The sequence below is a fragment of the Poecilia reticulata genome, chromosome 16 (genome assembly GCF_904066995.2).
Source record: "Poecilia reticulata chromosome 16, P_reticulata-male-v2, whole genome shotgun sequence".
In the NCBI taxonomy this organism is placed as follows: domain Eukaryota; kingdom Metazoa; phylum Chordata; class Actinopteri; order Cyprinodontiformes; family Poeciliidae; genus Poecilia; species Poecilia reticulata.
The window spans coordinates 6974601-7000347 of NC_088845.1; the positions used below are offsets into that span (position 1 = coordinate 6974601).

The 25747-nt window shown below is 37.6% G+C and overlaps 1 protein-coding gene across 3 annotated transcripts in view; it reads right to left on the reverse strand.

Moving 5' to 3' along the window:
• The window catches only part of sema6cb (semaphorin 6Cb), a 163273-nt gene that overhangs the window by 24046 nt on the left and 113480 nt on the right, over positions 1-25747 (reverse strand). For all 3 annotated transcript variants that reach the window (XM_008430892.3, XM_008430890.3, XM_008430893.3), the window contains exons 11-18: positions 24701-24823; positions 21490-21578; positions 21109-21326; positions 19362-19493; positions 18943-19098; positions 16643-16819; positions 16216-16353; positions 7359-7436 (exon numbers count right to left, since the gene is read on the reverse strand). In XM_008430892.3, the coding sequence (XP_008429114.1) occupies positions 7359-7436; positions 16216-16353; positions 16643-16819; positions 18943-19098; positions 19362-19493; positions 21109-21326; positions 21490-21578; positions 24701-24823 (1111 nt within the window). The remainder of the gene's footprint in view (positions 1-7358; positions 7437-16215; positions 16354-16642; positions 16820-18942; positions 19099-19361; positions 19494-21108; positions 21327-21489; positions 21579-24700; positions 24824-25747) is intronic.

Genomic DNA, 25747 nt, shown 5'->3' on the forward strand with positions numbered 1-25747 from the left:
TGGTTTTCCTGGGGGTTCTTTATTTGGATTCTGGCTGACAATAAAAGAGTGTCGCACTCAGAGAGACCCTATTGATTTTACTCGACAGATCAGACATAAAATAAGCTGTTGGCTGGCAGCCTTTAACTTTAATGAATACAGTCTCACACACCAAGCCAAACTCTCATCCAGATAAGGTCGGTCTCTGCCAAATAATTTAACAACTACAGGATTCAAAGATATACGGAGCAACATACGGAAGATATTAGACACTGTGTAGCCAACTGTATTGAAAAATATGTGATAAAGTCACAAGAGCTACATGCTTGTCTTTATTACAATATTAGAAATATGACGGGCAAAGTGAATACATTTGTAATTTGAAGACAGTCATAAAAGTAGGAACATATTTTATTATATATTACTATATGTCTCGTATAGAGAGAAATTCTGGGACAGCTGCACTCGACATCTGGAGAAGCAGCTCTGTTGCTTTCAATCATGTCCAAAAATCTGGTGCAATTCTACCTAATAACCCGTCTGAGAACTTGTTAAAATTTCAAAAACATCCCATCATAGATGCTTACATCTGTATGGCATTACAGTAGAAACATAAGCAAATAAGTATGAGTAAATACTCTACATTTCAATTTTATTAAAGGAGTTGAAGTAAATATATTGCACTGATGGAATATTTATTCCTCAAAGAGTTGTTTAGTTTGTCAGAAGGAAAAAATAATCCGATTAAAACAATCAGAAAATTTGATTTCATACAACCTACAGCCTTGAATCATGAACATGACAAAACTGTAAGCAGCTGTTTAAGAAGAAGCTGGATTTTCAGAGGGAACATGTCGACTCTATTTCAGCTGCTTCAACAGACTTCAGCAAGCACCAATCAACGTCCTCCTTTATACTTTTGAGGTTTCTATTTATTCATATTTGACTATTTGAGCAACATGAAGGTAGCCATCTAACACACAATTACCAATTGTCACCAGTCTAGTTCATTTTGTGAAAATGACCAACGATAAAATTGTCCCAGGGCAGAAATCAAAAGATAACAGAAATCTGCATCATATATTTTATATTCCTTCTCTCCGTGCCGAGGTGGATAAAAAAATGTTAAATAAATAAATGTAGCTATGATTTTTTTTAAGCAGGCATGATAATTACTTGTAGCTTTCAAAATATCAAGCAACAGACTAAAAAATATAATTTTTGCAACAAAAAAATATTTTGGTGAATATTAAAGGTAGTGTATGAATAATTAGTAAGTAGTTAGGAAACTAAATCAATCAACTTTCATGGATGTAATGCGAGATGCACCAATCTAAGCAGCTTTTTGTTTAAAAGATTTTTCCACCTGCACACCACAGGTGATTTGCTTCCCCTTTCCTGGAACCGTTTCCTTCCTTCTGCCTCAGCAGCCTTTTGTTTCAGGGCAATGCTTTGGTGACAGGGACTTTGTCGAATGCATTATGGATGACACAAGACTAAACATCCAGAGAAGGGAAAAAAGCAGAGAGGTTCAGCCACAGTCTTTTCATGTAAAATCTTTCTGTTCTTTCTTCTTTATCATTTTGAGCCACCACAAATCAGCCATTAAAATATATGCCTCCTCTGGATAGGAAAGGAGGAAAGGAATAAAAAAAAAAGGACTGATGGTCCATGAAAAGAGTGAGTACCAGGAGGTAGATGACTTTGAGATTCTTCAAATCCAACTGTGGGCTCTGCTGCTGCCTGATTCACATCAGCTCATCGTTCTCTTCTGTCATTGCTACTCTTATCATCCTTTATGATGCTCCTTCCTTTTTTCCCCTTTTCCAAGCTATTCTTCAGTTGCCTTGATAAAAATAAGCTATATTCCTTCATGCAAGTCTAAAATCTAAGTGCAGCAGATTGTTTTTTTTTCCTCTCAAATTTAAAAACCCAAATAAAAAAAGCAGACTTATTTTCCTCCCTATCATTATTCTAAAATATTATCTGTAAAATAAAATCTTTACCTCTTCTGCTCAACTCCGTTACCCAGACCTCAGATTCTTTTTCCCCATTGTGATGTTTTCTTTCTGTGCATACAGCTCTCTCTCTCTCTCTCTCTCTCTCTCTCTCTCTCTCTCTCTCTCTCTCTCTCTCTCTCTCTCTCTCTCTCTCTCTCTCTCTCTCTCTCTCTCTCTCTCTCTCTCTCTCTCTAGCTTTCTGGTAGGAATCTGATACTGTTGTTGGGTTTGGACAAGATTTTTTTGGCTGATCTCTCCAAGGTTCTGGTCCACTGGTTTCCAGCGTGGCTTTGTCCTGCACACTAAAAGCGGCTCATAAATCAAACTTCGGCAAGTAACTCTGCGGGCCCCACTAGCATGAAGCCACATCAGCACTTCCGCTGCTGCATCTGTAGAGCACATCTTGCTGCACTTCGGAGCAACAATTACAGAAGTCTTCATTTGAGTCAGAAAAGTCTTTAAAAGCAAATAAGTGGAAAAAAATAGCTTCCCCAAAGTTTAAGATGCTTCTTTACATTCAGTTTATTTAATTTCAATGACCCATCTTAAGAGATCACCATTAGTTATTTCAGCCTGTAGTTGCCCAGATTTGACACTAAATAAAAAGGCTTTGTTACGTTAATGTGTTAAAGCTCACACCTGTTTTAACACAGTTTGAACATCTGGGGGCGCTCATCAAATAGTGCTTAGTGGGATATTTGTTAACATTTATCAACTTATCAAGGATTGCAAGGTATGTTTAGTGTGTATTGAGCTGCAACTAGTTGATGAAATTACATCTGAAATCAAAGATATAAAATATAAGTTATTAGTTTGACTTTTTTTCCCCAATTTAATGGGCGTTTGTACTTGCCTCATCTGCCTCAGCTCCTCGTCCTGCTGATTAAAACGAGTAGGTGGGTTTTTAATCTCCTTCATGTCATCATTAGCAGCCCTTCTTTCATTAGTTTAGTATGGAGAGCTTCAGATAAAAGAAAAAATCTACATACATTTTCTTTCAAAAAGCTATGAAAAAGACTTCTATTTATGGACAAATGAATGTCCTTGACTGGCATTTTCTTCACTGTGAATGAAGCTCAGTACAAATAGCCGATTACAGCATTATTAATAACACAAAACATACAAATTATAGGTGTTGCATTTGTTGGACTTGTGAGACTGCAAATCATGGCTGGTGCACTAAAAGGGGGTTGGAAAAATGAAAACAAAATGGGTATGAGAGACGAGTTTTGCAAGATCACATTAATATGATCTTTTGTGTCGCCTGCCACATATAAACTTTATACCTTCAAGGGGTGAAAATCAACAAGTCAGACATGCTGCTTTACAGGCCAGTATGGGTGGTATATTAAAAAAAAACTAACAAGTGAATGAATGAAAGAAACATGCATCAGAAGTTGACCAATAAAGTTATCAAATACTCAGTTTTTTTTTTACTCCCATGCACAACAATATTAATAACAGCAAACAACCAGATATATTCTAATGGGTAAATATCGGAGTGCACAGACAAAACATGCAGTGGGAAAAAAATCCATTAGTTCCTTTCCATGTGAGGGCAGAGAAAGTAATATGTCTGAGTGACCAAGCAGAAGATATGCAATAATTCCAGGTCGGCACATTTTCAGCCTTCAAGATAATCTATAGGAAAGCGGCTGGCGGTGGATGTGGCGCTCTCCTTCTCTGGCTCTGTGTGTGACGGTGATGCATGCAGAGTCATGTCAGGCGGCAGCAACAGTTTACAACCACTACAGATGGGAAGGAAGACAGGAAAAACACCCAGTGTGGTGATTTAGCAGCAGGTTGTACATCAACCACACAGGCACACAGTCCTTGATGATCAGGACAAGAAAATAGCACTTTTAACTGCCCTCTTCCCCCGCCCTTTATTGCATCCATCTGTCGACCCAACCACCCATCCGTCTTCCATCCATATTTTCTTAGACAAGGCAGCACACTGCTGTGAAACTGAAACACATGCAGACGAAACCCACTTCTTATTTTATGGGATGGGTTTTAAACCAACGGAAAGAGAGGAGTCGAGGTTTGGAGTAATTAACCTGTTCCTTGCTCATGGAAGTCTAATTAAAATTTTGCAGCTACTTAGTCCTCTGACATGCAGCAGTGGTGTGAAGTGGATGCCAATCAAAAATTATGAGACTGTCTTTAATCAATTTATTTTAAGCTTTGTCATAGCGGGTACCTTTCAAAAATAACCAGCAGTGTGATTAATTGAACTCTTTACATGTGAACAACAAACTGCACCAAAACCTGAAAGATGCAACAAAACAACCATGATAATGATGTCTGGTCTAAGTGGAACAAAGAAATTCAACCGACATCCTCCAATATGTTCAACACAGCCTGCATACAGATGCAACACAAGAATAGTTAAAGCTCTCAGATATAGGTCATTATAAGGTATCCTTAAACCAATGTTACATCACATTTTTTACGTCACATTTCCATATTTTCCACAGTTAGCGCAGTTGCCTTGCAGCAACAATGACATGAGTTCAAATCCCAGCCAGGGTCTCCCTGAATGGAGTTGGCATGGTCTCAATGGACGGATTCTGTCCTCCTGCAAAACATGCATGTTGGGTTAATTAGTCTCTAAAAGGCCTCTAGGTAAAAGTGTGTGTTTATGTGCATGGTTGTGTTGGCCAGTAATAGACTGGAGACCTGCTCAGGTTCAGGATGTACGCCCTACCAACGGTTAGTGTTTGCTTTTCAGATAAAATATGAAACCAAAGTAATTACATGAAGAAATATTTGGCTCTAAATAATGTTTTTTTTTTCTCTCCTAATGCTCATCAACATTTTTGATGTGAAAACAATGAATAGAAATGTGATGCACCTGGCATTAAAGGTATAAATAGCACAAAAAGCTCCCTACAAATGTCATTTGAAATGCTTCACTTTGTTGTGCTAATCTAACATCAGAGCTAACTCATTACCTTTGCCCTTCAGCTGCTCCACCTGCTCAGATGTTTAGAAGCTTGTTTATAAGTGGATCTATAAAAAAACAGCAACATGTGCGCTGCATCCATCCCCTTGGACAGAATTCACACACCGCAGCTGGTTGTCAACAAACAAGAATGATGCACAATATGAGTCAACCAACTATCAGAGTAGAAAGCAGTGATCAAATATTCATCATGTTGATGTTGCCCACTTGTCCAATTCTAGATTAGCTATTGATTATTTAGAGGTTGTCCTCAGACCAGATTAAATGGGCATCTGCGCGACTCATTGGAGGAGTTAGAGGAGATGTGAAATTTATTGCTTCTCCATTTGCTTGGCTGCACATTATTGACAAAGTTGCAAATCTGCCCTTTGATGCTTCAAGTTACAAAACTAATAATGTCTCTATATGACCGCTCATGCTATCAGACCAAGCAAACACCTCTGAGACTGATCTCACCACTTATTAACACTCAGACCAAAAAATAATTAACAGCTGCAACATCCTGCTCGGAGCAAATCTGAAAACTTTTGATCTTCAGATATTTATTATTAAAGACAATAAATCATGTCAGGCAGAAAATTACTGATGCAACATTAACAGGAACAAAAGAACAACCTCTTGAGTGTTACAATTTCAAACTCCGGTTAATCCAAATGTCTTAAAAAAGAATGGAGACAAAGAGGTACTGTCAAAAAATATTTGTTAGTCACACTCAGCATGATTTCATTTTTGCTCTCCAGTTTAAATTGGAATTTTTAATGAAGTTCTATAAATGCTAACTTTATGTACTGACATACAGCAAGAGTTTATCACGATCTTTGATGAGGTTCCTAGGTAAAGCGTTGGGAGAGAAACAGTGACACAGCATCACTGATCCTTCATCTTACCAAGCAGTTGGCACTGGGCGGTTTTCTATATATTTATCAAATATTTATTTTAAAAAACTGACTCAAAGAGATCAAGAAGCATTTTCTTTATGTGAATGGCATCTTCTTTTGTGTTCCCTCTCTTAAATAGTGGATCATAAGAGGAATGGACCATGGTGTTACACCATGACTTTCCCAAGAAAAACAAGTAATTAATGGATTAGCCATAGGACTTCTTTGACACTGATCATATTAAAACAGTGAAGCTGGAAAAATGAAACTGGTTGAATTTGGTAGAAGAGTCAATAAATGTGATCCCCCTGATCATTTCTTATGTTTTTTTTTAAATGTGGGATTGTGTTCCTCAGAAAAAAAAAAAAAAAAAAAAAAAAATCTAATGCTTTTTTTGGCATAATTATACAATTTAAAATTTGTCATGGTGATTACAATAATTGTGCATTGCGTAGATAAAATAAATCTCAAATGTCCAGAGAAGGAAAGCAATAACACAAACAACAAAAAATATTAATTTTTTACGCCAAGCTTACTGTGTTTACGGTGTGACATCTATACTCATTCTTATGTCCCTAAGACATAAAGTTTAACATTATTTTTGCAAAGTCGTCGTTATGTACGTATACATATTATACATAACTGAAAAGCTAAGATTTTTGAGACTATAATGATGTATGCTAATCAAGGATTCAATATTAACTATAGACACTGTAAATGCTTTTGTCAAACCACTCAGAAAAGCAAAATAATGCCCAACTAACAATTTGTAGTTTCATATCATTGAAAGAAGAGGGGCTTTGCAAATTAATTAATTAATTCTACTTATTGATCATTAGTACATTAACATACTCCAATAAAACAGTTATTCCACAACAAGTCTTATGTCCACAGTCCAACATAATCTGCCACTTTAAACCTTCAAAATTTCCTACAATGTGTCTATTTTCCACAGGATTCTATTCATAACCACTGTTAGCATTTTTTTCTTTTTTATAAGCATTTTTTTCAAACAACAAACAATTTTTTAAGCAACAAATAATTGCATTTAGCTTTTGAAATATAAAATTTTTCACTTTATTTGAGCCTGGATCTAAACATGTAGTGTCGTCTCAATGCCTGTTGTAAGCACTCCCCAGAACACTTTTATTTTGAAAAGTAAGCAAAGAAACTGTCACTTTCCATACATTGTCAGGATTAAAGCTAATTGGATTAATTAAAACATATCCAAATAATTGTAAAATTTTCAAAATACATCTACTTTGGAACTTAAGACACAGGGACTTTCATCATTTCCTTTAAAAACAGACTCCATTAGTTGGAGACTCTTGTGATAATATACTGCATTAGCACTGCTGTGCACCACATACGGGTAAATGACTTTGACAGGCTTTGACATGCACTTTAAAATAATTCAGTCATGACAGCTAAGAAAGTCAATCATCACCTGATGATTGCATTGCCCTCCCAGGTTACAAGTATGAAACAGCTATTAGCACTAACTGTGTGCCTGTCTGTGTGTGTGTGACTTACTTGAATCCAGGTGAGACTGTGACACAGCTGTCTGACTTGAGCCAAATGCAGTAAGGGTCCCGTGAAGACAAACAGCTTCTGCATAACAGACACAGGGAGACGGTTTGTTAGTGGAAGAAGGAAATGAGGAGACCATGAAGTGTGAAGAACACTGAGTTCACTGGATGTTAGTCTGGTAATGAGACACTAGCCTGCCACCAAGCCAACCAAACAACACCTATCACCCTCTTCAGCTCTGCCTTAACAAAGGCTGGAAAAAACAGGATCCGTGTGCAGCCTGGCACAAACGATGCGCCTAAAATTACAGTGTCCTTCTAACCAACCAAACAATTCAACGCTTTAATTGCTGCGTTGTTGTTTTTTTTAATTAGTGATGAATAGAAAAAAAAAAAAAAAACAAGCAGATGTGATGATCATAAATTATCTGTTTATTAACTAATGAACACGGAGAAATGTGATAATTATGACAGTTATCCTTTTATAGCTGGATGAGTAGTCTGTAGGTTCAGATGGGCATTTTAAAAATCTCCTAAAACTAGCAACATTTAATAACATTATGTGACTTTTCTAAATTCTCCTTTGGAACAATTTAAGAACTTTTTGTGTGAACCTTTAAATCTGTTGCTGCTGTTACACCTGAATTTTCCTGGTGTGGGAAAATAAAGGCTGTTTCTGTTCAATTCTAATATAAAAACCTTCCCAACATATAAAAGGAGCTCCACCCAAATATATAGTGCATCTACTTTATAGTACATAATATATTAAAATGATTTTATATTTTTTAACATTTTAATATTTAAAAAAAGCTGAATTTTGGGTTTTCATTAGCTCAACTCGAGACATTTCATTTTTACATCCGTTTAAAACAACTTGTGTTGATCATGTGCTGCATAAGAGACCAAACCATTTTCAAAATTAACCTGTGTGTAATAAATCTGTACACTTTCAGTTAAAGTAAATATGGATGATAATTCCTTCATATTTACATAAAAATACTAATTCCACTGGCAGATTTTTTGACATACAGTATGTCTTGTAATAAGATAAATAATCTTCTAATTCCACTAGTGGATTTTTTAAATGTCAATATTAATTATAGAATTAAAACAAGCTACTATATCTTACTGAAAAGTTACATGCAAGTTAGTTTTGTAATATTTCAAGTGTACAGAAACATTTGCACTAGAAACTAGACAAGGAAAAATTGGCAAGATTTTGTGTTTTTGCAGTGTAGTGGCAGTGTAGTGGCAGAAACATTTGATTAATAATTAGAAATTCACAGACACATGCCAGAATTAATTTCCAAGTGTAATTAACCTGTTGATTCACATTTTTATTGATTCTTATTTTCTTTCCATTGCAACTAAAAAATAAAAACGTTGTTGCACTATTGTTAATGTTAAAGCACATGTTAGAGGCAGAACTGCTGGTCATATGGCTAATCAAACTCTGAATGGTCATATTAGGGTGGATCACACGCTTCATCATCAGCCTACAGTCAGAGGATTGTTCAATCATGTGATCCTGTCTGCTGCTCTGTCTATCCGCTCTGTGATTCAGGGAATAACATCAAGACTCAGACCTGTTTGCTTCTTGTTCTTAATGTCACCAGCATTAACCACAATCAATAGCCATTAGTCACAATCCCCACAGTAAAGACTCATGCAGAATCACGACATTTAGAGCTTTTCTTCGACTTTCAGACCCACAATCAATTTTTGTTGATTAAAACTTTATTCTAATCAGTAGAATTTTATTTTCCAGCTTGATTTTTAAAGCTATTGTTTTATTTTTCTCTCAACTCGAGCTCCATGGATCCTGTGGCCTTCCTCCTACCACCACGAAACTCCACAACAACGCTGGGTGACAGCGAGCGCGTGAGCAATATTTTTCACAGCTGCACAAGTTATTGTCTGCAAGAGTGTGGCATTCACCCAGCAGCGACAACATAATGAGCATAAAGTACACAGTGACAAAAGAACGGCGGCAAACAATAAAACGCTTACGTGCTTCCTTCTGTGTCAAACCCAAACCTCGGAGGCAGTCAAGTTTAAATAAGTTTTAATGAGGGGGGCCCGTTTCGAGAGTCTGAAATGATTTATGAACAGTTGAACTGACGGTGCACTGTGTGTGCATCTTTATCCCCAGCCCGTAAAATCTGGTGAGGAATCCCACTGAGAACACATCAGTGTGTCAGCGCAGAGCAGGAGGAAATCAAGAGAGGAACTATTATTCCCCTGCTGCGCCCAGAGCTGGAAGCTAAAAATAAAGTGAATAAAAGACAGGAAGATTTTGGACAATGCTCTTTTTTCCATCTGCCAGATATTTGAATGAAATAAACAAAACGTATAGCGCCACACAAAATATTTCAAGCATTTATTTAAAAAAGGAGCATCCCTCCAGTTTAGTTGGGATGATCTTGGAATGACTGCCAGCTGCTACACTGGTATAAACAAATCAAAATGAGTTGTTTTGACTTGATTTATACGTTTCATGATGGATTTTAAAGCAAGAAGAATGGGAAATGATAGGCAGAAACTTAATTAGATGGAGGCAGATTAACATGTCTATAGAGTCGATACATTTTAAAAGTTTATTGAATATGACATTTAAAATAGCTTTTCTTCAGTCGCTCAATTCAGTAATTAAACACATTATGCTGATTAAATTATACATATAATATCTTCAAGCCTTCATTTCTGTTAATTATGACAATTTCCCTCCTAGAGCTAATGAAACGTGACAACAAAGATTAGACATCAGACCAACAAAAACATAATTTTAACTCAGAAATGTAGGCTTAATGAAAACTATGTTTAATACATGCCTAAAGGTTGTTATTTTCAAAAGACTCTTCATTCTGACAAACGAGTTTCATCAGAGCACATATTCTAATTTGGAGTAAAATCCTGGCTTGGGGAGATTCTGATGGAGTTTGCATGTTCTACTCATGCATGATTGAGTTCTCTCTGGGTACTCCCCCTTCTCTCTCTCTCTCTCCAGACTTTCACAGTCTAATATAATGGATGTCAGAAAAATTGGTTACCCTAAATTGCCCTTTGGTGTGTGTGTGTGTGTGTGTGTGTGTGTGTGTGTGTGTGTGTGTGTGTGTGTGTGTGTGTGTGTGTGTGTGTGTGTGTGTGTGTGTGTGTGCGTGCGTGCGTGTGCGTGCGTGCGTGTGCGCGCGTGTGGTTGTTTGTCCTGTGTGTCTCTGTGTTGTTGGACTGGTGACCAGGGTCTCTGGCCCAATGACCACTGCAGACAGAATGAAGCCCCCCATGACCCTGCAAGGATAACTGGATATATGACTGAAGGATAAGGTTACCCTACATGAGTTATTTCATAACCTTTAACTGAACACGTCATAAAAATAGATCACCTCCATGTAAGGCAACATCAAAATAAATATTTACCATATAACTCAGTGTTTAAAAGTGTTACAAAGGTATAAAGAATACAGATATATTTTTTTTATAGAATTGACTTTCTCACTTCTATAAATTTAACAAACTTTTCAAAACTGAGTGTTCTCAAAAGTGAATCAAAGTAGAAGTTTTTAAAGTTCAACACAAAAAGAAGAGGCTTTCTTTGAATCAAACAGTTCACAGATTAAGGACCTCTGGTTACTGAAAATCTAAAATGACTCTCCTCACTGTGTGCGACTGCTAATATGTGGCACTGCATACTAAAGTGCTACTTCAATAAATTATTCATATGCTCGCCATAAGGTATATATGCAGATTTCTCTCCGTTCTGCCGCTCGTTCCTCCATCAGAGGCATTCATTTACACCGATCTGACAGATTCAACGACAACCCTGAAGCAGGCTGTCTGAAAAGGCCAGCTGGAACTTCAGGAAAAAAAGAACAGTGAAATCATTTTTGTTGTTTTTTTTTTCTTTTTTAGCTGTTGTACAGTATGTGCTGTTCTTGAACCCAACAGATTTATGTTTGTCCCATGCCGCTCCTTAAAACAAAACACCTTTCTGGGCCTTACTGTCATGAACACACAAACGTTTGTGCAGACTGAAACTGTAGGGAACATCGGATTCAGCTGTCGAGGGTCTCTATATTCATGTTGCCAAAAATCTTTGGAACAACAAAATTCAGATTTACTGGAAACTGATTCATCTAATAGACACTGCTCAGGAAAAACATTGTAGTACAGAAACTATTTTAACCCTGCATGTGCTTTTACGATTTAATTCTAAATATTTTAATTCCTACCTGAACTTAATTTGATGATTTTTCCAATTTGTCTAGAAAAAAAAAATCTGACATACAATTTTTGTCAGTATGACAGAATTGTATGCCAGGGTATCAGAATTTTTTTTTAAATAAAATTTCCTCTGTAGCCCATCTAGTATTCAATATCTGTTAAATATGAATCTAGGAAGGAAGGAAGGAGGGAAGACAGGACAGAAGAAAAGAAAACTCTTTCATGCCTCACTTAAATGAATTTTTTTTCCACACTGTGAAGGAACCCCAAATGGGCCTATTTGTTCTAATATCCTCAGTTTGTATGTTCCCATGCTTAATGGCAGTCATTATGCAATTTTCCCTGATAGAGGAGCTGTTCAGCCACTGAGTGAAATTGTTTGCTACCTCTAAATGAAGTGTTTTGGGACCATTTTATCCCACATGAAAATGTTGGCCAAACAAAGCAAATTGGAAAAGAGACTAAGTTGCAAAAGAAAACGTGGATATTGTTTTTTATTTTTTGATCTTGGTCTGAAGTTTTAGTTTGAAGGCACAAAGTAAGCCTGGATTGTAGAAAAAAAAAGTCAATTTCATCACGGGGTCATTTCTTGTCATTTTCCCCTTGATTGTGGAAACACCTTCTTAGATGTTTCATCCCTTATTATAACGCACTTCTGACTGATCTATAAGTTTTATCTGGAACAAACTTCCAGAAAACTGAAAGTAACACTGAGTGTCTTTAAATCAAAACTAAAAACATTTCTTTAGAGTTGCCTTTGATTAATAATTAGAGATCATAGATTAAATGTAGTAACTTAATATTTTTTTCTTATGCCTTTTCATGGAAAGTTCTTTGAACTGGCTTTTTGTTGAAATATGCTATACAAATAAAGTTAACTTTCCTAAAATATAGAACTTTCTGTTGCTCTACGTAAGCTTTATTAGTTAAAATTATGTTTAGACCAATGTATCAAATGTCTTTGTGGAGGATGAATCATTTGAGGATAATATTCATTGACCTCATTTCAATGGATTTTTTTAAGAAAGGAAATGTTGTGACCACTTATCCACATTATCAATCGGCTGCCTATGGAAAGAGAAGCAGTAGATATTTTCCACTGGAGAAAGTTTGTTGAGTTCATATCAAACAGGAAATGTAGCTGAAAGGACTTCTGGAGCTTCTTACACTTCCAGGGTTTGGGGCCTCTTCTCCTCTTATTGTATTTTTTTTATTAAAATTTCCCATTTCATACAGTTCCCTGCTGCTGCTTGAAATGGAAGCTTTTTTCTTTTTGAAACCTAATATTGGCAGTAAGACCCCGGGTGAAAAAAAAAAAAAAAAAGACCAAAACAAACAAACCTGATAATACTGCCTACAGTGAGGGGGAGAAAGAGAAACAAGCCAAGATTGAGAAAAAATTGGAGGTAGAAAATAGAGCGAGAGAGAGAGAGAGAGAGAGAGAGAGAGAGAGAGAGAGAGAGAGAGAGAGAGAGAGAGAGAGAGAGAGAGAGAGAGAGAGAGAAGTGACGTACATCTGATCTGGAGAGAAACGGATTCATTGGTGTGTTTCAGGAGGATATGGTGGCAGAAATCTGACCTCCTGGCTGCTGCTGATGTGGCTTTTGAGGGCCCCTAATCTAAACATGAGATATGCTGTGGTTCTAGTCTCTAAAAGGGATCAGGGAACGTAGCCAGTCTGACAAAAACAGCTAGATTCCAGTTTCCTACTCTCCCCATTCCAGCTTTTCCTTCTCTCCTCTATCTTACAAAAGCCAATGCTGGCTACCAGCCAATCAGCTGGAACCAATTTCTGACTAAACAATGTTGAGAGCTTCTCCAGACCTTTGCAATGTGGGGTTTGCATGCAATGGGGGTATACACACTCCCAAAACAAGCTGAAGAATAAACCCCTCCTCTGATTTTGATGGAGTAAAGTAAAGAGTGGGGGTTGCAAGAGGCCAACATTCCTCACAGCCCCAAAAATAGATCATGAAACTGGAAACCAACTACACTAGCTGGGGCAACACAGATTTTGGTAAAACAAAGGAGCTAGAGTCAAAGAAAGACACTACGATTCAGCTGTATGCTGTTTTTTAATCAATATTTTGTGCAAGTTTTTATTTTCAGCAGTTTAAAACACATAATAATCATGTTTCTGAGGTGGGAAAAAAAATATTAAAACCATAACTTCTGTCCAAATTGTCAATGTTTTTCAAAAATATTTCAGAAAAGTATTGTTTATAAGACAAATTGAATTAAATGTTCATCTTTTAATCACATATTCAATTTGTGACACCACGTTATTTTTCACAATGATTTATTAACTACAGGCTGTTTGTGGGAAAAGTTAATCAGTTCAACTCTAAAAATTAAGCCAGTGTACGGTTTCTTTTCCACCTGAAGGGTTTTGCAAATAGTCAGAAATGTATTTTGAAATAAAGTGAATTAAAGATAGGAAGATTTTGGACAATGCTCTTTTTTCATCTGCCAGATATTTGAATGAAATAAACAAAAAGTATAGCACTTGGATCTTGGAATGACTGCCAGCTGCTATACTGTTATAAACAAATCAAAATGAGTTGTTTTGCCTTGATTTATAAGTTTTCATGGTGGATTTTAAAGCAAGAAGAATGGGAAATGATAGGCAGATCCTTAATTAGATGGAGGTGGATTAACATGTCTATAGAGTCAAATTTTAAAAGTTTATTGAATATGACATTTAAAATAGCTTTTCTTCAGTCGCTCAATTCAGTAATCAAACACATTATGCTGATTAAATTATACATATAATATCTTCAAGCCTTCATTTCTGTTAATTATGACAATTTCCCTCCTAGAGCTAATGAAACGTGACAACAAAGATTAGACATCAGACCAACAAAAAAATAATTTTAACTCAGAAATGTAGGCTTAATGAAAACTATGTTTTGTACAGAATTTGCTGCAACGGTCCTAATAAACCCCATATGCATTAATAAATTTGTTAAGAAAAAAAAATTGTGAATCCACTCACAGTCAATGGAAGCAACTAACCTTGTTAGAGAATGCAAGCTAATCTACTGAATTGCTTCACCAACAAATTTAATTTAACAATTTATTGCACACAAGTAGGAGGTTAAATACAGTGGTTAAAATAAGTACATAAGAAATCAAAGTTTTACTTAATAAATATATTATTTTAGCATGAAATTCAAGCCAGGAGGAGGGAAAAACCCAAATAATCCAAACATACAATGAAATTATTAACAAACTGCTCCATAAATTAACGTGGAAGGAAGTTTTATGGTGCAGGAAATAAGCACCAAAAAGTCATCTGAAATTTGTCAGTGTTTTTAAAGCAATCCTGCTCCAGTTGTATGAAATCATTACCAGTCGGTTTGGCATCAAATGATGGTCATTAAAAATGTGTCGATTATCAAAGTGTTGCACGGAGTGGAAAGACAGGAAAAGCAAGGACAGCAATGACTGCAACTGATTTTCTAAACCTGTTAATGTTCCTGTAAGTACTGTACTCCCTGATTCATAATTGGGAAGTGGAAAACATACGTTCACCATAAAGCAGCCATAGCCAGGTGCCCTTTGTAAGATTTTTCAGCAGAGGATTCAAAAGAATAATTTAAAGAGGTTTTCAGCAGACCTGGAGTACTTGCAGAGAGCTTCAAAAAGAGAGTTTCTTTCAAAAAACCAGTAATTAATGCACTCAAATGATTTTATGTACAATCACTGCATAAGATTCCACTCCTAGAAAAAACCATGTTGGGTATCCTCCAAAGCTTGATGTAAAATTTAAGAATTGCTTGGTTAATCAACTGACATAAATCTGATTGAAAGTCTAAAGACATGAAAATCAGAGAACATCGACTCAGAACCTACAGATATGAAGACTTTCACTTGTGTGAAAGAATTGGTCAGAATCCCACCTGAGCTTGAAGTTACTATAAACAGGATTTATATTAAGAATTTATTGTAAATGTGTTAAATCTTAGTCTTTATGTCATCTGGATTTTTTAACCATAACTTAATTTGTGAACAAACTTCTAATGATTTATTTGCAGGTGTTGATTATTTGGATTGTTCCTGATACCTGGTTCAAAATTTAAGTGTAAATAGATACAAATACATTTTCTGTGAAAAGCCTTGACGTGTTCAATAGTTACTTTACCAGCTGTATATGGTAAAATATTCTTGCTCAATGTTCTGAAACTTCCCTTGGTCTTTGTGACTCTCCTGTGCATTGTGTAAAATGCAGCAGCAAGATTTAATACATAGAAAATAGGAAAGAATTGTGTATCTATTCATCTCTCATACAGCAGCAGGGGTTCTGTGGTGAAGCAGTAAGCACTGAAAGCATCAGAGTTGGGAATGGGGATTTGTTGAGAAAAAATTTTCCTTGTAGAGAAACATCTTTCATGAGTTACAACATTTATTCAGACTGTTTGTTTACATGCTTTTGCTTTCTGTATCTTCACAAACAGAAATCTAAAGTTTTGGTTCTATAGATTTGATATAAATGCTATTTTCTGAGTGAAGCAGACCAAACGGGGATGGTGTGAACGAACCCCAAATCAACACAAATCTAAGTTCTGATTTTTGCATCTCTAATATGGTGAATTCTCTGCATGACTGTAATACTTTAGGGATATTTCCAAGTTACTCACTTCTTGCAGTTTGTGTAGTCATGGCAGCGGCTGAGCGGGACTCGGATCACACAGCTGGAGAATGCCACAAAGAGAGCGTGATGATCCCGGTCCAGCTCCAGACCCAGAACCCTCCTGTCCTCCCCGCGCACGTTACACCTGAGAACATGAATCAAAGGAAAAATACTTAGCATGCATTTTCTCTATTATACAACATGTCAGAAGTAAATTTAAGTTCATGTTGATGAGAATTTCAAGCTGTGACAAAAGATGAGAAAAAAAAATCCTCCAGCTGTACAAGACAATGCAAAGTGTTACAACAGACCAAAGAACGAGTGGGAGGGACTGATCAAGGCAGAACAAGGAGGAAGAAACAAAAGAAAAGCAAATGAACAGAGAAATAAAGCCATTGGTAGATAACACTGATTTATTGGATGTGTTCTCTAACTTGTTTGGGTTGTAGACGTCGATGTCTTCCAGTAGCTGGGAGTTGAAGGAAGCGTTGGCTCCTTCGGAGCTGGCCAGGATCTTCAGAACATGGCCGTTATCTGAGCCCAGGAACACCACCGTGTAGTTCTTATAGGGTCCAGCTGATGTGTCCACAGCTATCTGGGTCAACTTAAACCTTAATGGGATGAAAAAGAAAAAAGCTATTAATACCATTTGTTGGGGAAATGTTGGTTTTCAGCAGTAAACAAAACAAAGAGTGGGCGACCACTGGGCTCATTGTGTAAATCCTCAGTGTGCAATCAATCAATTCATCTGCCAACACACCATCCATCGCCTACTCCCTTTAATCCCTTCATCCTATTAATGCATCTATCCGTCCACCCACGACTATTCAATCGATGCATCTTTCATGCTGTTCAGTCACTTTCCCACACTCTGTCTAGTTTTCAGTCCCAGATTTCAACTTTCTCTTTGCATGGCGTTGCTTGACATTCATGAGGTTGTCAGGTGGCTGCTGCCTCATTTGCAGCAACACTCTGCTTCATATTCACCGTGATCCTTGTGGTTCCACCAGGGATCTGACCAGTATCACCGTCTACTGCAGGCTCCACTGGAGCCGCTGGGACTCGCAGGCTTTGCTGAAGGGCACCTTGAGTCCACTGCCTGTTCATTCCTTTTCTACGACTGCACTTTGACATCACGACACGAGGATTTAAACAAACGGATTTCGACTAATAATAATATTTTTGGCACGACATTCCTTCCGGATCCTTTCCCCACGGACACCGGGAGCAGTTTCTGCGCCCTCATTTGTCCCCGCGTCCGCCTCCCAGATGGTCCCACACAGCCACACAGGTTGCTGTGTTTACCCACACACACTTGACTGGCACATCCCTGTAAGGGTTCGGCAGTACGGCGTGATGCGTCTGTGGTGGGATTTCATTTATCTAGCAGGTCCCAGGGGAAAAAGCGCGGCAGATGTGATGTTTTTGGCGCCAGATGTGAAGCGGTACACGTTTCCCCAGTGTGGAGGCACAGCAGTGTCTGGCTGGCTGTCAGCCTGGCTCTGCTTCAGGAAGCACAGAGGCAGCCCCTGTATGCTGTGTGTCTGTGTCTGTGTGTGTGTGTGTGTGCGTGTGTGTGTGTGTGTTTGTTTGAAGGCTGAATCTGTGTATCTGATGTGTGTGTACAACCCCTGTCTGAGGCCTATGCTGTGGTGAATGAAACACTCGTGGCACTTCATGATTCCATGTCCACCGTATCATCGTCTGCTATCAGTGGACTCTCAAATGTCACAACATGCGAAGCGCTCTCCCACACACCGACGGCTTCCTGCCTTTCGATGCACGCTGCTGTGGAGCGCCTGCAGGTCAGGGCTGCACTCGAAAAAAGACCCTCTCTCTGTGAACCTCGCCTTTGATGTGGGCCGAGATCGACCGCTGAGTAAATTCAATGGGTTTTAATGAGGTACAAGGTTGAGCGTTCCACCTGAGCTCCCTCGTCTATACCAATCAAGAGTCCTGCGTGTGAAAACACCGCCGGTGTTGGACATTGTGTTGTTACAGAGAATAAATGCATACAGCTCATTAAAGAATTGACCACTGCTTCATAATCCTCAAACACTGAACCGCAATATGGAAGGCAGTAGATGCTGTTTTTAATTTGATTCAGCAAAAGGGACACTTCAAGCTGCTGTAAATTGTTGAAAAATAAAGTTTGTGCGTCCCCCCAGAATCTATAGTAACTTCTGAAATGATTGCCTGAGTGTTCAGTAAAGAAGACCTATGCATGTTATAAATCTAATTATGACTAAAATGTACAGTTTATTTTGTTCTTTTGACAGAATGCTTACAGTCAATCAAAAGTTACTTCAATAAAATATTAGCTTTTCAGTCAGCATGCTTGTGCAACGTCATTATTGCATATTTTAGCTTCTTTTTTTTTTCTAGCAAGGATAGTTCTGTTTCAGTTAATTTGTGCAGGGTACATGATTCAGTGAAGTTGCCAAAGTTTTTTAAATGATTCATCATGTTTTTATTTTATTTTAGTCTGAAAAAAGTGCTATTACACAGTGGTGAGTACACTTTTAATATCAGCTGCAAATTACAGTTCCAATGGGCCAGTAAGGGCCAGTTTGAGTCTCAACTTTAGCATGTGTGGATACTAAAAAATAATAACCTCTCTGTCCATGATGAGCTTTTGTAACAAACTGAGAAGCTTAATAACATAGGACTGATGCATTAAGGGATTAAGCAATTGCCTGGTTTTCTTTCCCCTAAATTAGAGCAAATTGTCTACCTGCTGGTGGTGCGAGTGAAGAAGGGTCTGTCGTTGACTGAGGGGACAGACTCGTCCATGAGCGGATAGGACTTGATGAAGGTCAGGGTCTCATCTGGGAAAGTGGTGGAGGACTTGTAGGTGGCTGCAGAGCCTTCGCCTGCACAGCTGCCTGGCCTGTACGATAGTAAAAAAAAAAAGTAAACAAGACATAAATCCCGTTCAACAAGCACAGATGCAACAGCACTTGCTAGCCATTTGTTTTTCCGCGACGAGCAGGCGGGCAGAACAGGTGTCTTATGTGCGCGTTTTATTATTTTATATTTTCCACAAGACGTCTAAGCAGAATAATAACAGCAGCTGCAAAAACTCTTTTGTTAGACACACAAAAACATGCTGGAGGAAAGTGACAGTTTGCAGTTTAAAGACGCATTGCTCACCTCGGCTTTGGGACTTGTTCTTCTAGAACAGGTGTCCATGCTGACTCACTGTTTCTCTGCTCCTTGAATTTTCCATTAAAGGCCTTCTCTATGTCGTCCATGTAGAAACCACAGACTGCCGAACCGGTGATGCTGCCCCGGGAGAAGGAGATATTCTTAATTAAAAGGATTTAATTTCACCACACCTGCATGTATAACTGAGGTTTAATCAAAGTAAGATCCTGGATGTATCCATATACAGTCAGACTAAATGCTGCTAAGAAACTAAATGCATGTTGGGAGAAAGTTGAGGTTTTAGAAATTCTGTGCATTTAAACCACTGCATTCATCTTTCTGCTGAGGATCCATAATTATGCATAGGCCTATAATTTTAGAGACGGCCTCAAATGTTAAAACCTGACTTGCTGTCCCAACTATAAAAAGCACCTTATAGAGATGTACAAAAATTGTTACGATAGATTCATCTTTTATTGCTACACTCAAGAACATGAATTCATTGTGGAGAAAAAACTCATGTTAGGGGAAATAGGGAATAATTGGTTTTAAACTATCTGCACAAATAATATATTAATAATCATTTTTGAAAAATGTAACTGATGCATTTTTGTAATTTGTTCAAATAAATCACAGTAATTTAACCATTACAAAAGTGCCTTTAAACAACATTTATTTTTTATTTTATTTATTTATTTGCTTTTTTGTGGTGTGAATGGTCCATTTTTTAAAATTCCTCTCAACTAGACTGTGATGTTGGTACGTTTTACACTTTGTTAGACAATACAAATCACTTCTATTATTTTCCCAGTTAACACCAGGGCATTTTAAACCAAACTTTAGTGGTCTTTCTCAGACAACTGAAAAAAATTGTAATCAAAAACTTTCATAATGATTCAAATCATATGAACAAAGCAGCACTTAGAAAGCAAAGTCCTTGTTTACAAATCTTATCCAAAAAATTTATTCGGATTTTGAGTTTCATTTGATTTTATCAGACACAATTAAACTTTATTCCAAGACTTTTTCAGCCCCCACATATAAAATCTAAAAAAATATATAAAAAAAAAACAAAACAAAAAAAAACAACAACTTCTGGGTGAGATGAAGGTAAAGGTGCATAAGAGATGATCTAAAAATGTTGTGCAAAGAGAAAATCCATCTTTCTGTATATTCCAACTTTGCTAAATGTTACTGGCCAAACTGGGTTGTAAGCATGAAATGAAGGGAGGTCAATAACTGTGGCATGATGGGAGATTAAATAAAAAGAAAAAAAGTTACGGTATGAAATTTCCCCCTGACTAAGGCAGTTTACTGAAAATAATTGTGAAAGATGCAAACACTCTAATCTGACTGAGATACTGGAGAGATTGTTTGTATGAGGAGCATCCATGTGAAGTAATGACATGATCATTTAATCAGATAAAGAAACCAGAGCTGTTTGAATGACTGATCGCACCATAAGGTCGTCACTGATGCAGGACAGACAACAGTTATGTGTGTAAATTGAAGATGTGAATTGAGATGGACACAAATGACCTTTAAATGATTAAGCAATGATAATTATGATTAAAAGGACGCTGCAGTGGACCAGAAAATGCTACCTTACCCTTAGTATTGTACATTTCTTTAACATTCTCCTGGTCATACAACAGCAGTACATGATCTGTACATCAATGCTGTGACCTTGCATGAAAAAGATTTAGGTGTTTGCTTAACACAGTCACATCCAGATAATCTTCTTTATCCCCACCTGTTTGCTTGTGTGGTAAAAACTCCAAGGACCGCAGGCCGGTGGTTTATCTGGAGGACATTGGTCAGCGACTGCAGAACGTCAAAGTAAAAGAAAGAATCTCCAGGAACGGAGCAGTTCAGCCGGGCTTTCAGGAAAGATGTCCAGTATCGTTCCAGGACCCGCGGGGAACCCCCGTTGTCATTCTTACACACTCGTGCAACCCTGGAGAAAACGACCTGGAGAGACAGGAGCAGAAAAATCCTTAACCTCTACCAGATGATTTAAAAGCCAACACGCCCAGGAAGAGCCAACGAGAAACAGAGGATATGGTTTGCATGACAAGCGAGGCTGTTGTTGGCGTTTATTCTGCTTAGAAAGAAAGCTGTTTATTCCACTCACCTTGCCGAGGGTGGTGTACTCCACCGCAATCTCGCTGAAGAAAAAGTACACGTAGTTCCCGTACTCAATGGCGTGAAGAAAATGGGGTTCTAAAGACAGAGAAAAAGGCACATCATAAAACACAGTTTGAGTTATGACTTACTTCAAATACAGCTCAGCTTCATGAGCAGCCTGAGAGTGAATGTGGTAAACACAGGGCTCAAAGAAATCTTCCTCGATGTGAAATTGCAAATTTGCATATTGGGAAAGAGGCAGAAGAACAAACAGTCAACAGAAAACTATTGTACCAAAAGAGCACAGATGGTCCAGGATCAACGGTCACACAGATTACATTATAATCAGCTCCAGTTAGAAAAGCATCAACCTGGCACAGAACTTTTCCAAACTGTTCATTAATATTCAAGCTCCACCAAATTCTCCCCAAAAAGTTATTTTGGTCAAATTTTGTTTTAGACTTTGCAAAATAACGGAAGTTCATAAACAATAATCAAAAGAAAATGAAATGGTTCCTTATGAACATAGTTTTTTAAAGAGGATGCAATATGTGTGTGTGGTTAAACCTCACAGATACTGAACTGGAGTCAACCTGCTGGATCCAGTCAGGTGTGGAGATTAGCTTTTCTAAATATAAATGAATTTGGATGGTGGTGTGGAGCCATTTGCATCCAGGACAATCAAAGGAGTGGATGCACTGTGTCAGGCATCTGGGTATCCCTACAAAGCTGTTGCATCTAGCAGCCATACATTTGTACAATAACAAAGTTAGGGCAGATTTTCATTACATTTCCAGCCACCAACAGAAGTTATGACTTACTTCAAATACAGCTCAGCTGCATGAGCAGCCTGAGAGTGAATGTTGTAAATACAGGGCACCAAACCTGGACTGGTGCTTATTAACCACAATAAAGACAACAATGCATGAGGTGCCAGAGCAGGAAAAAGTGGTACAATTTGTCTTAATTATCAGGTGTTATTCATTTATCTTCCACCATTTTGTTCTTCCAAGCCAGTGCTTTTAGACAGAAGTAATGCCACTGTTTTGATGTACTATTAATGTGAAAAATGAACAAATTATTTTGACTTTTCTTTATTTTTAAGTGAATTAAATGTGTTTTATTGAGAGGGCTGATTGTACCGTGGAGCCCAGTCTATTTGCAGGTCAGTACTCATGGACCTTACCAAGCTCCGCCCAGAAACGCCCTCGAAAATCCCACGTGGCTGCATGTCTCACAAACAAAGCCTCACGGAGCTTAGTTTCTATGTAAACATGGCGTCTTTCATTTCAACTGACTCTCTGCAGAGTATTTCTGAGTCGATTAGTTTAGCATTTCTGCCAGATTTTCACAAAATATCAGCCACGACAATGGACAGGGGAACCAACAAGTCCATGTCATCTTTTTTGGACGACATCAAGGTGTTTTAGCCACGCAATGCCTCCAACATTGTGCGCGTCACAGCGAAATGCTACCGGTCGATGAGGAACACAGCAGATCCTCACACCCTCAGCATAAATGTAGCTGTGGACAAGATTACTGATGCCTATTGTTCTTGCAAGGCTGGGTAAGTCGGGCATTCATGGTTTTGAGGGTTACTTTTGAAATCAGTGATTTCTGTTGTTGGCAAATGTTTGAGTGTGCCTAGGCATGATGCACTGTACTCGGTGCTAGCGTGGCTAACACGATTACAGTTTAGTAAAAAGCCTTTTCAGGTAAAATAAAATCTTTAATGTATGTCAGATACGGTACACATTGCATATTGATCTATTCAACTAACGTAAGGCTGTAACAGACAGGCTTCAGGATGTAGAAGTTGTATCGGTACTGCCATTATGCTGTACTTAGCTAATAGGTTTTCATAATGGATGTGTTTATTATTGACTTTCTTTTTTTCATTCACTAAACACAAAGAAAGCAAAGCAATAATATTTAAACCAGCACACAATCCTTTGTTCTTATTGATCCTACGATGGTTGAGCTGCAAATGCGGTCGTGCACAAGCTTTGATCCAAGCAAGGCTTTCCATTTCAGATTTTGGAAATCTGTGAATTTTAGTTCCACAAACACGATCAGGATACCTGACATCGCCTGTACAGATACCCCACTGACGGTGGAGAACTATTCTTTTTCGAGTCCTGATGCAAAAACTTTCTGCCGGTTTGCTAGTCCACAATGTACATTAGCATGTATTTACTACAGCAGCTTGTGTTTGTGAGACGGTCACGCACGTGGTAGCTGCGCTGTGACGTGAAATGGGCATTAGCCAATGAAACGCAGCCCCTGTGATAAGGTCCATGGATTTATTTGTAGGTTTCTCTGTCAAAAGTAACTAAATTGTTTGCAGACTTTTTCATATAGCATTATTTAAAATATTCGAAAGAAAAAAACATCTAGGGAAGTTGAATTACGCAAGCAAAATACTACTTGACATGCTTTTCACTGGCATTTTGATCCATTTTCCTATTTGCTGTTTGGTTGTGCTCTAAGAGAAGAAACAAAGACGACCATGGATGTTAGCTTTTGTGGTAGGGCTAAGATGATTTGCACTGTGTGTATTAATGCATGTTACAGTAAATTTGGTACATAAACTATTAAAATACACATACATGTTTTAAAGTTGGTCTCAGGTAATTGCAGGTTTTAGTGGCGGTGGCCTATGAACCCCGTGAATACCAGGGGTCCACTCCACTTATATCACTATTATGAATGAAAATGATAAAATAAGTTGGTAAAATTATTCATAGTCTCCAACTGAGTTGTCTTGGAAACCGGGACCAAATGGTAGGAATAAAGCATGCAGATAAGATGACAATATTCAGGCTTATTCCATTTTAATAAGTGAGATGTACAATCAGTTCTCCTTCTAGATAAAATAGGCAGCGTACTTTACATTCTGTACTTTTCTTTATGTTCAGACAGGGAACTTCTTAGAGCTATGAATGTGCTTCAAATACACAAGTACAAATGAAGAAGTATAGAATTAATCAGCAACCGGCAATCAAGAAAATAACATCCAGACATCTCATCAAAGGCAAGTCATTTTTATCAAAGCTTCTTGAACCTAATTCCACGAAACAGATTAATGAGCAGCAAAAAGAACCTCTGTCAGTCCTGGAAACTATTTACAGATTTGGACTGATAATGTTGACAAATGGAACAAATGGAATGTGACTGGGTCATTTCACAGCAGCCTAAAATCACATCTGGATGATTACCTCGGAGCCACTTGGAGTCGTATTTGACTGTACGCAGAACAGGACTACTTTCTCCCAGACTTCTGTAAATGACTGCATCGCTTGCCAAGAAGTCAGTCATTGTTGCAGAGTAGAAGTCACCACCTGAAGGACACAGAAAATAAAAATAAAAAAAAAAACAGAGACTGAGATGCACTGTTGGGGAGCACAGTTACAAAAGAAAACCTGCTTGGTTTTAAATGTGTGTTTTGATCAGAGATGGCTGCTGATGTTCTTTAAAAGGAGGTTGAGTAGAGCAGATGTAGGCGAACATGCCAGTCTGAATAGCAGCAAGTGTGAACTTTGCTCAGATGTCAGTGGAAACCTGGCAGCTTTAGAGAGCTGCCTTGGCTCTCGCTTCTTTCTCGAGTTTGACCCCGGCGTGTTCAGGGTGTATCAGCTTTCTTTACTGCTAACATTAGCAAAGAGACTGTAAATCCAACCGCAAATAAGAATCTTAAAGAGGAAACTATAAATTATCTCTGCTGAAGAGCCAAACATTAAAACTAAAATAACACTCTTAACCACACAAACCTTCAATGATGTATTCTACTCATCTTCGTCAACATGCACTTTAAATTAAATTTCATCTTTTGTTTCTTATTGTTTTATAAAGTAAATTTAATAAGAGTGACAATATTTCTAGATCAAAATATACTCCATTTTATGCAACTTAAAAAAAAATGTCTTGCTTTGCACAGTCCAAAAACTATAATGTTACTGGTTAAATAAGGAATGCTTCCTTTTCATCACTTACTGATTATTTATTGGTGAAAAACAAAAAAGATAACAGGTTGACTGAAATATCCATTCAGAAAACCAGCCATCGTATTTTCTTTAAATTGTTTCATTAACACCCAATTAAAAAATTAACGAATTAAGCATCATTCTAGCGACTAATCAAATCTAAATTGTAAAATTATACACTTATTGGAGAATTATTAAAGCATAGTTTAGCTATGAAGTGTTTGCTTTTTATTGTAAAAGCAGAAAAAAAATTTGTTTCCATTTTATTTGGCATTTAAACCA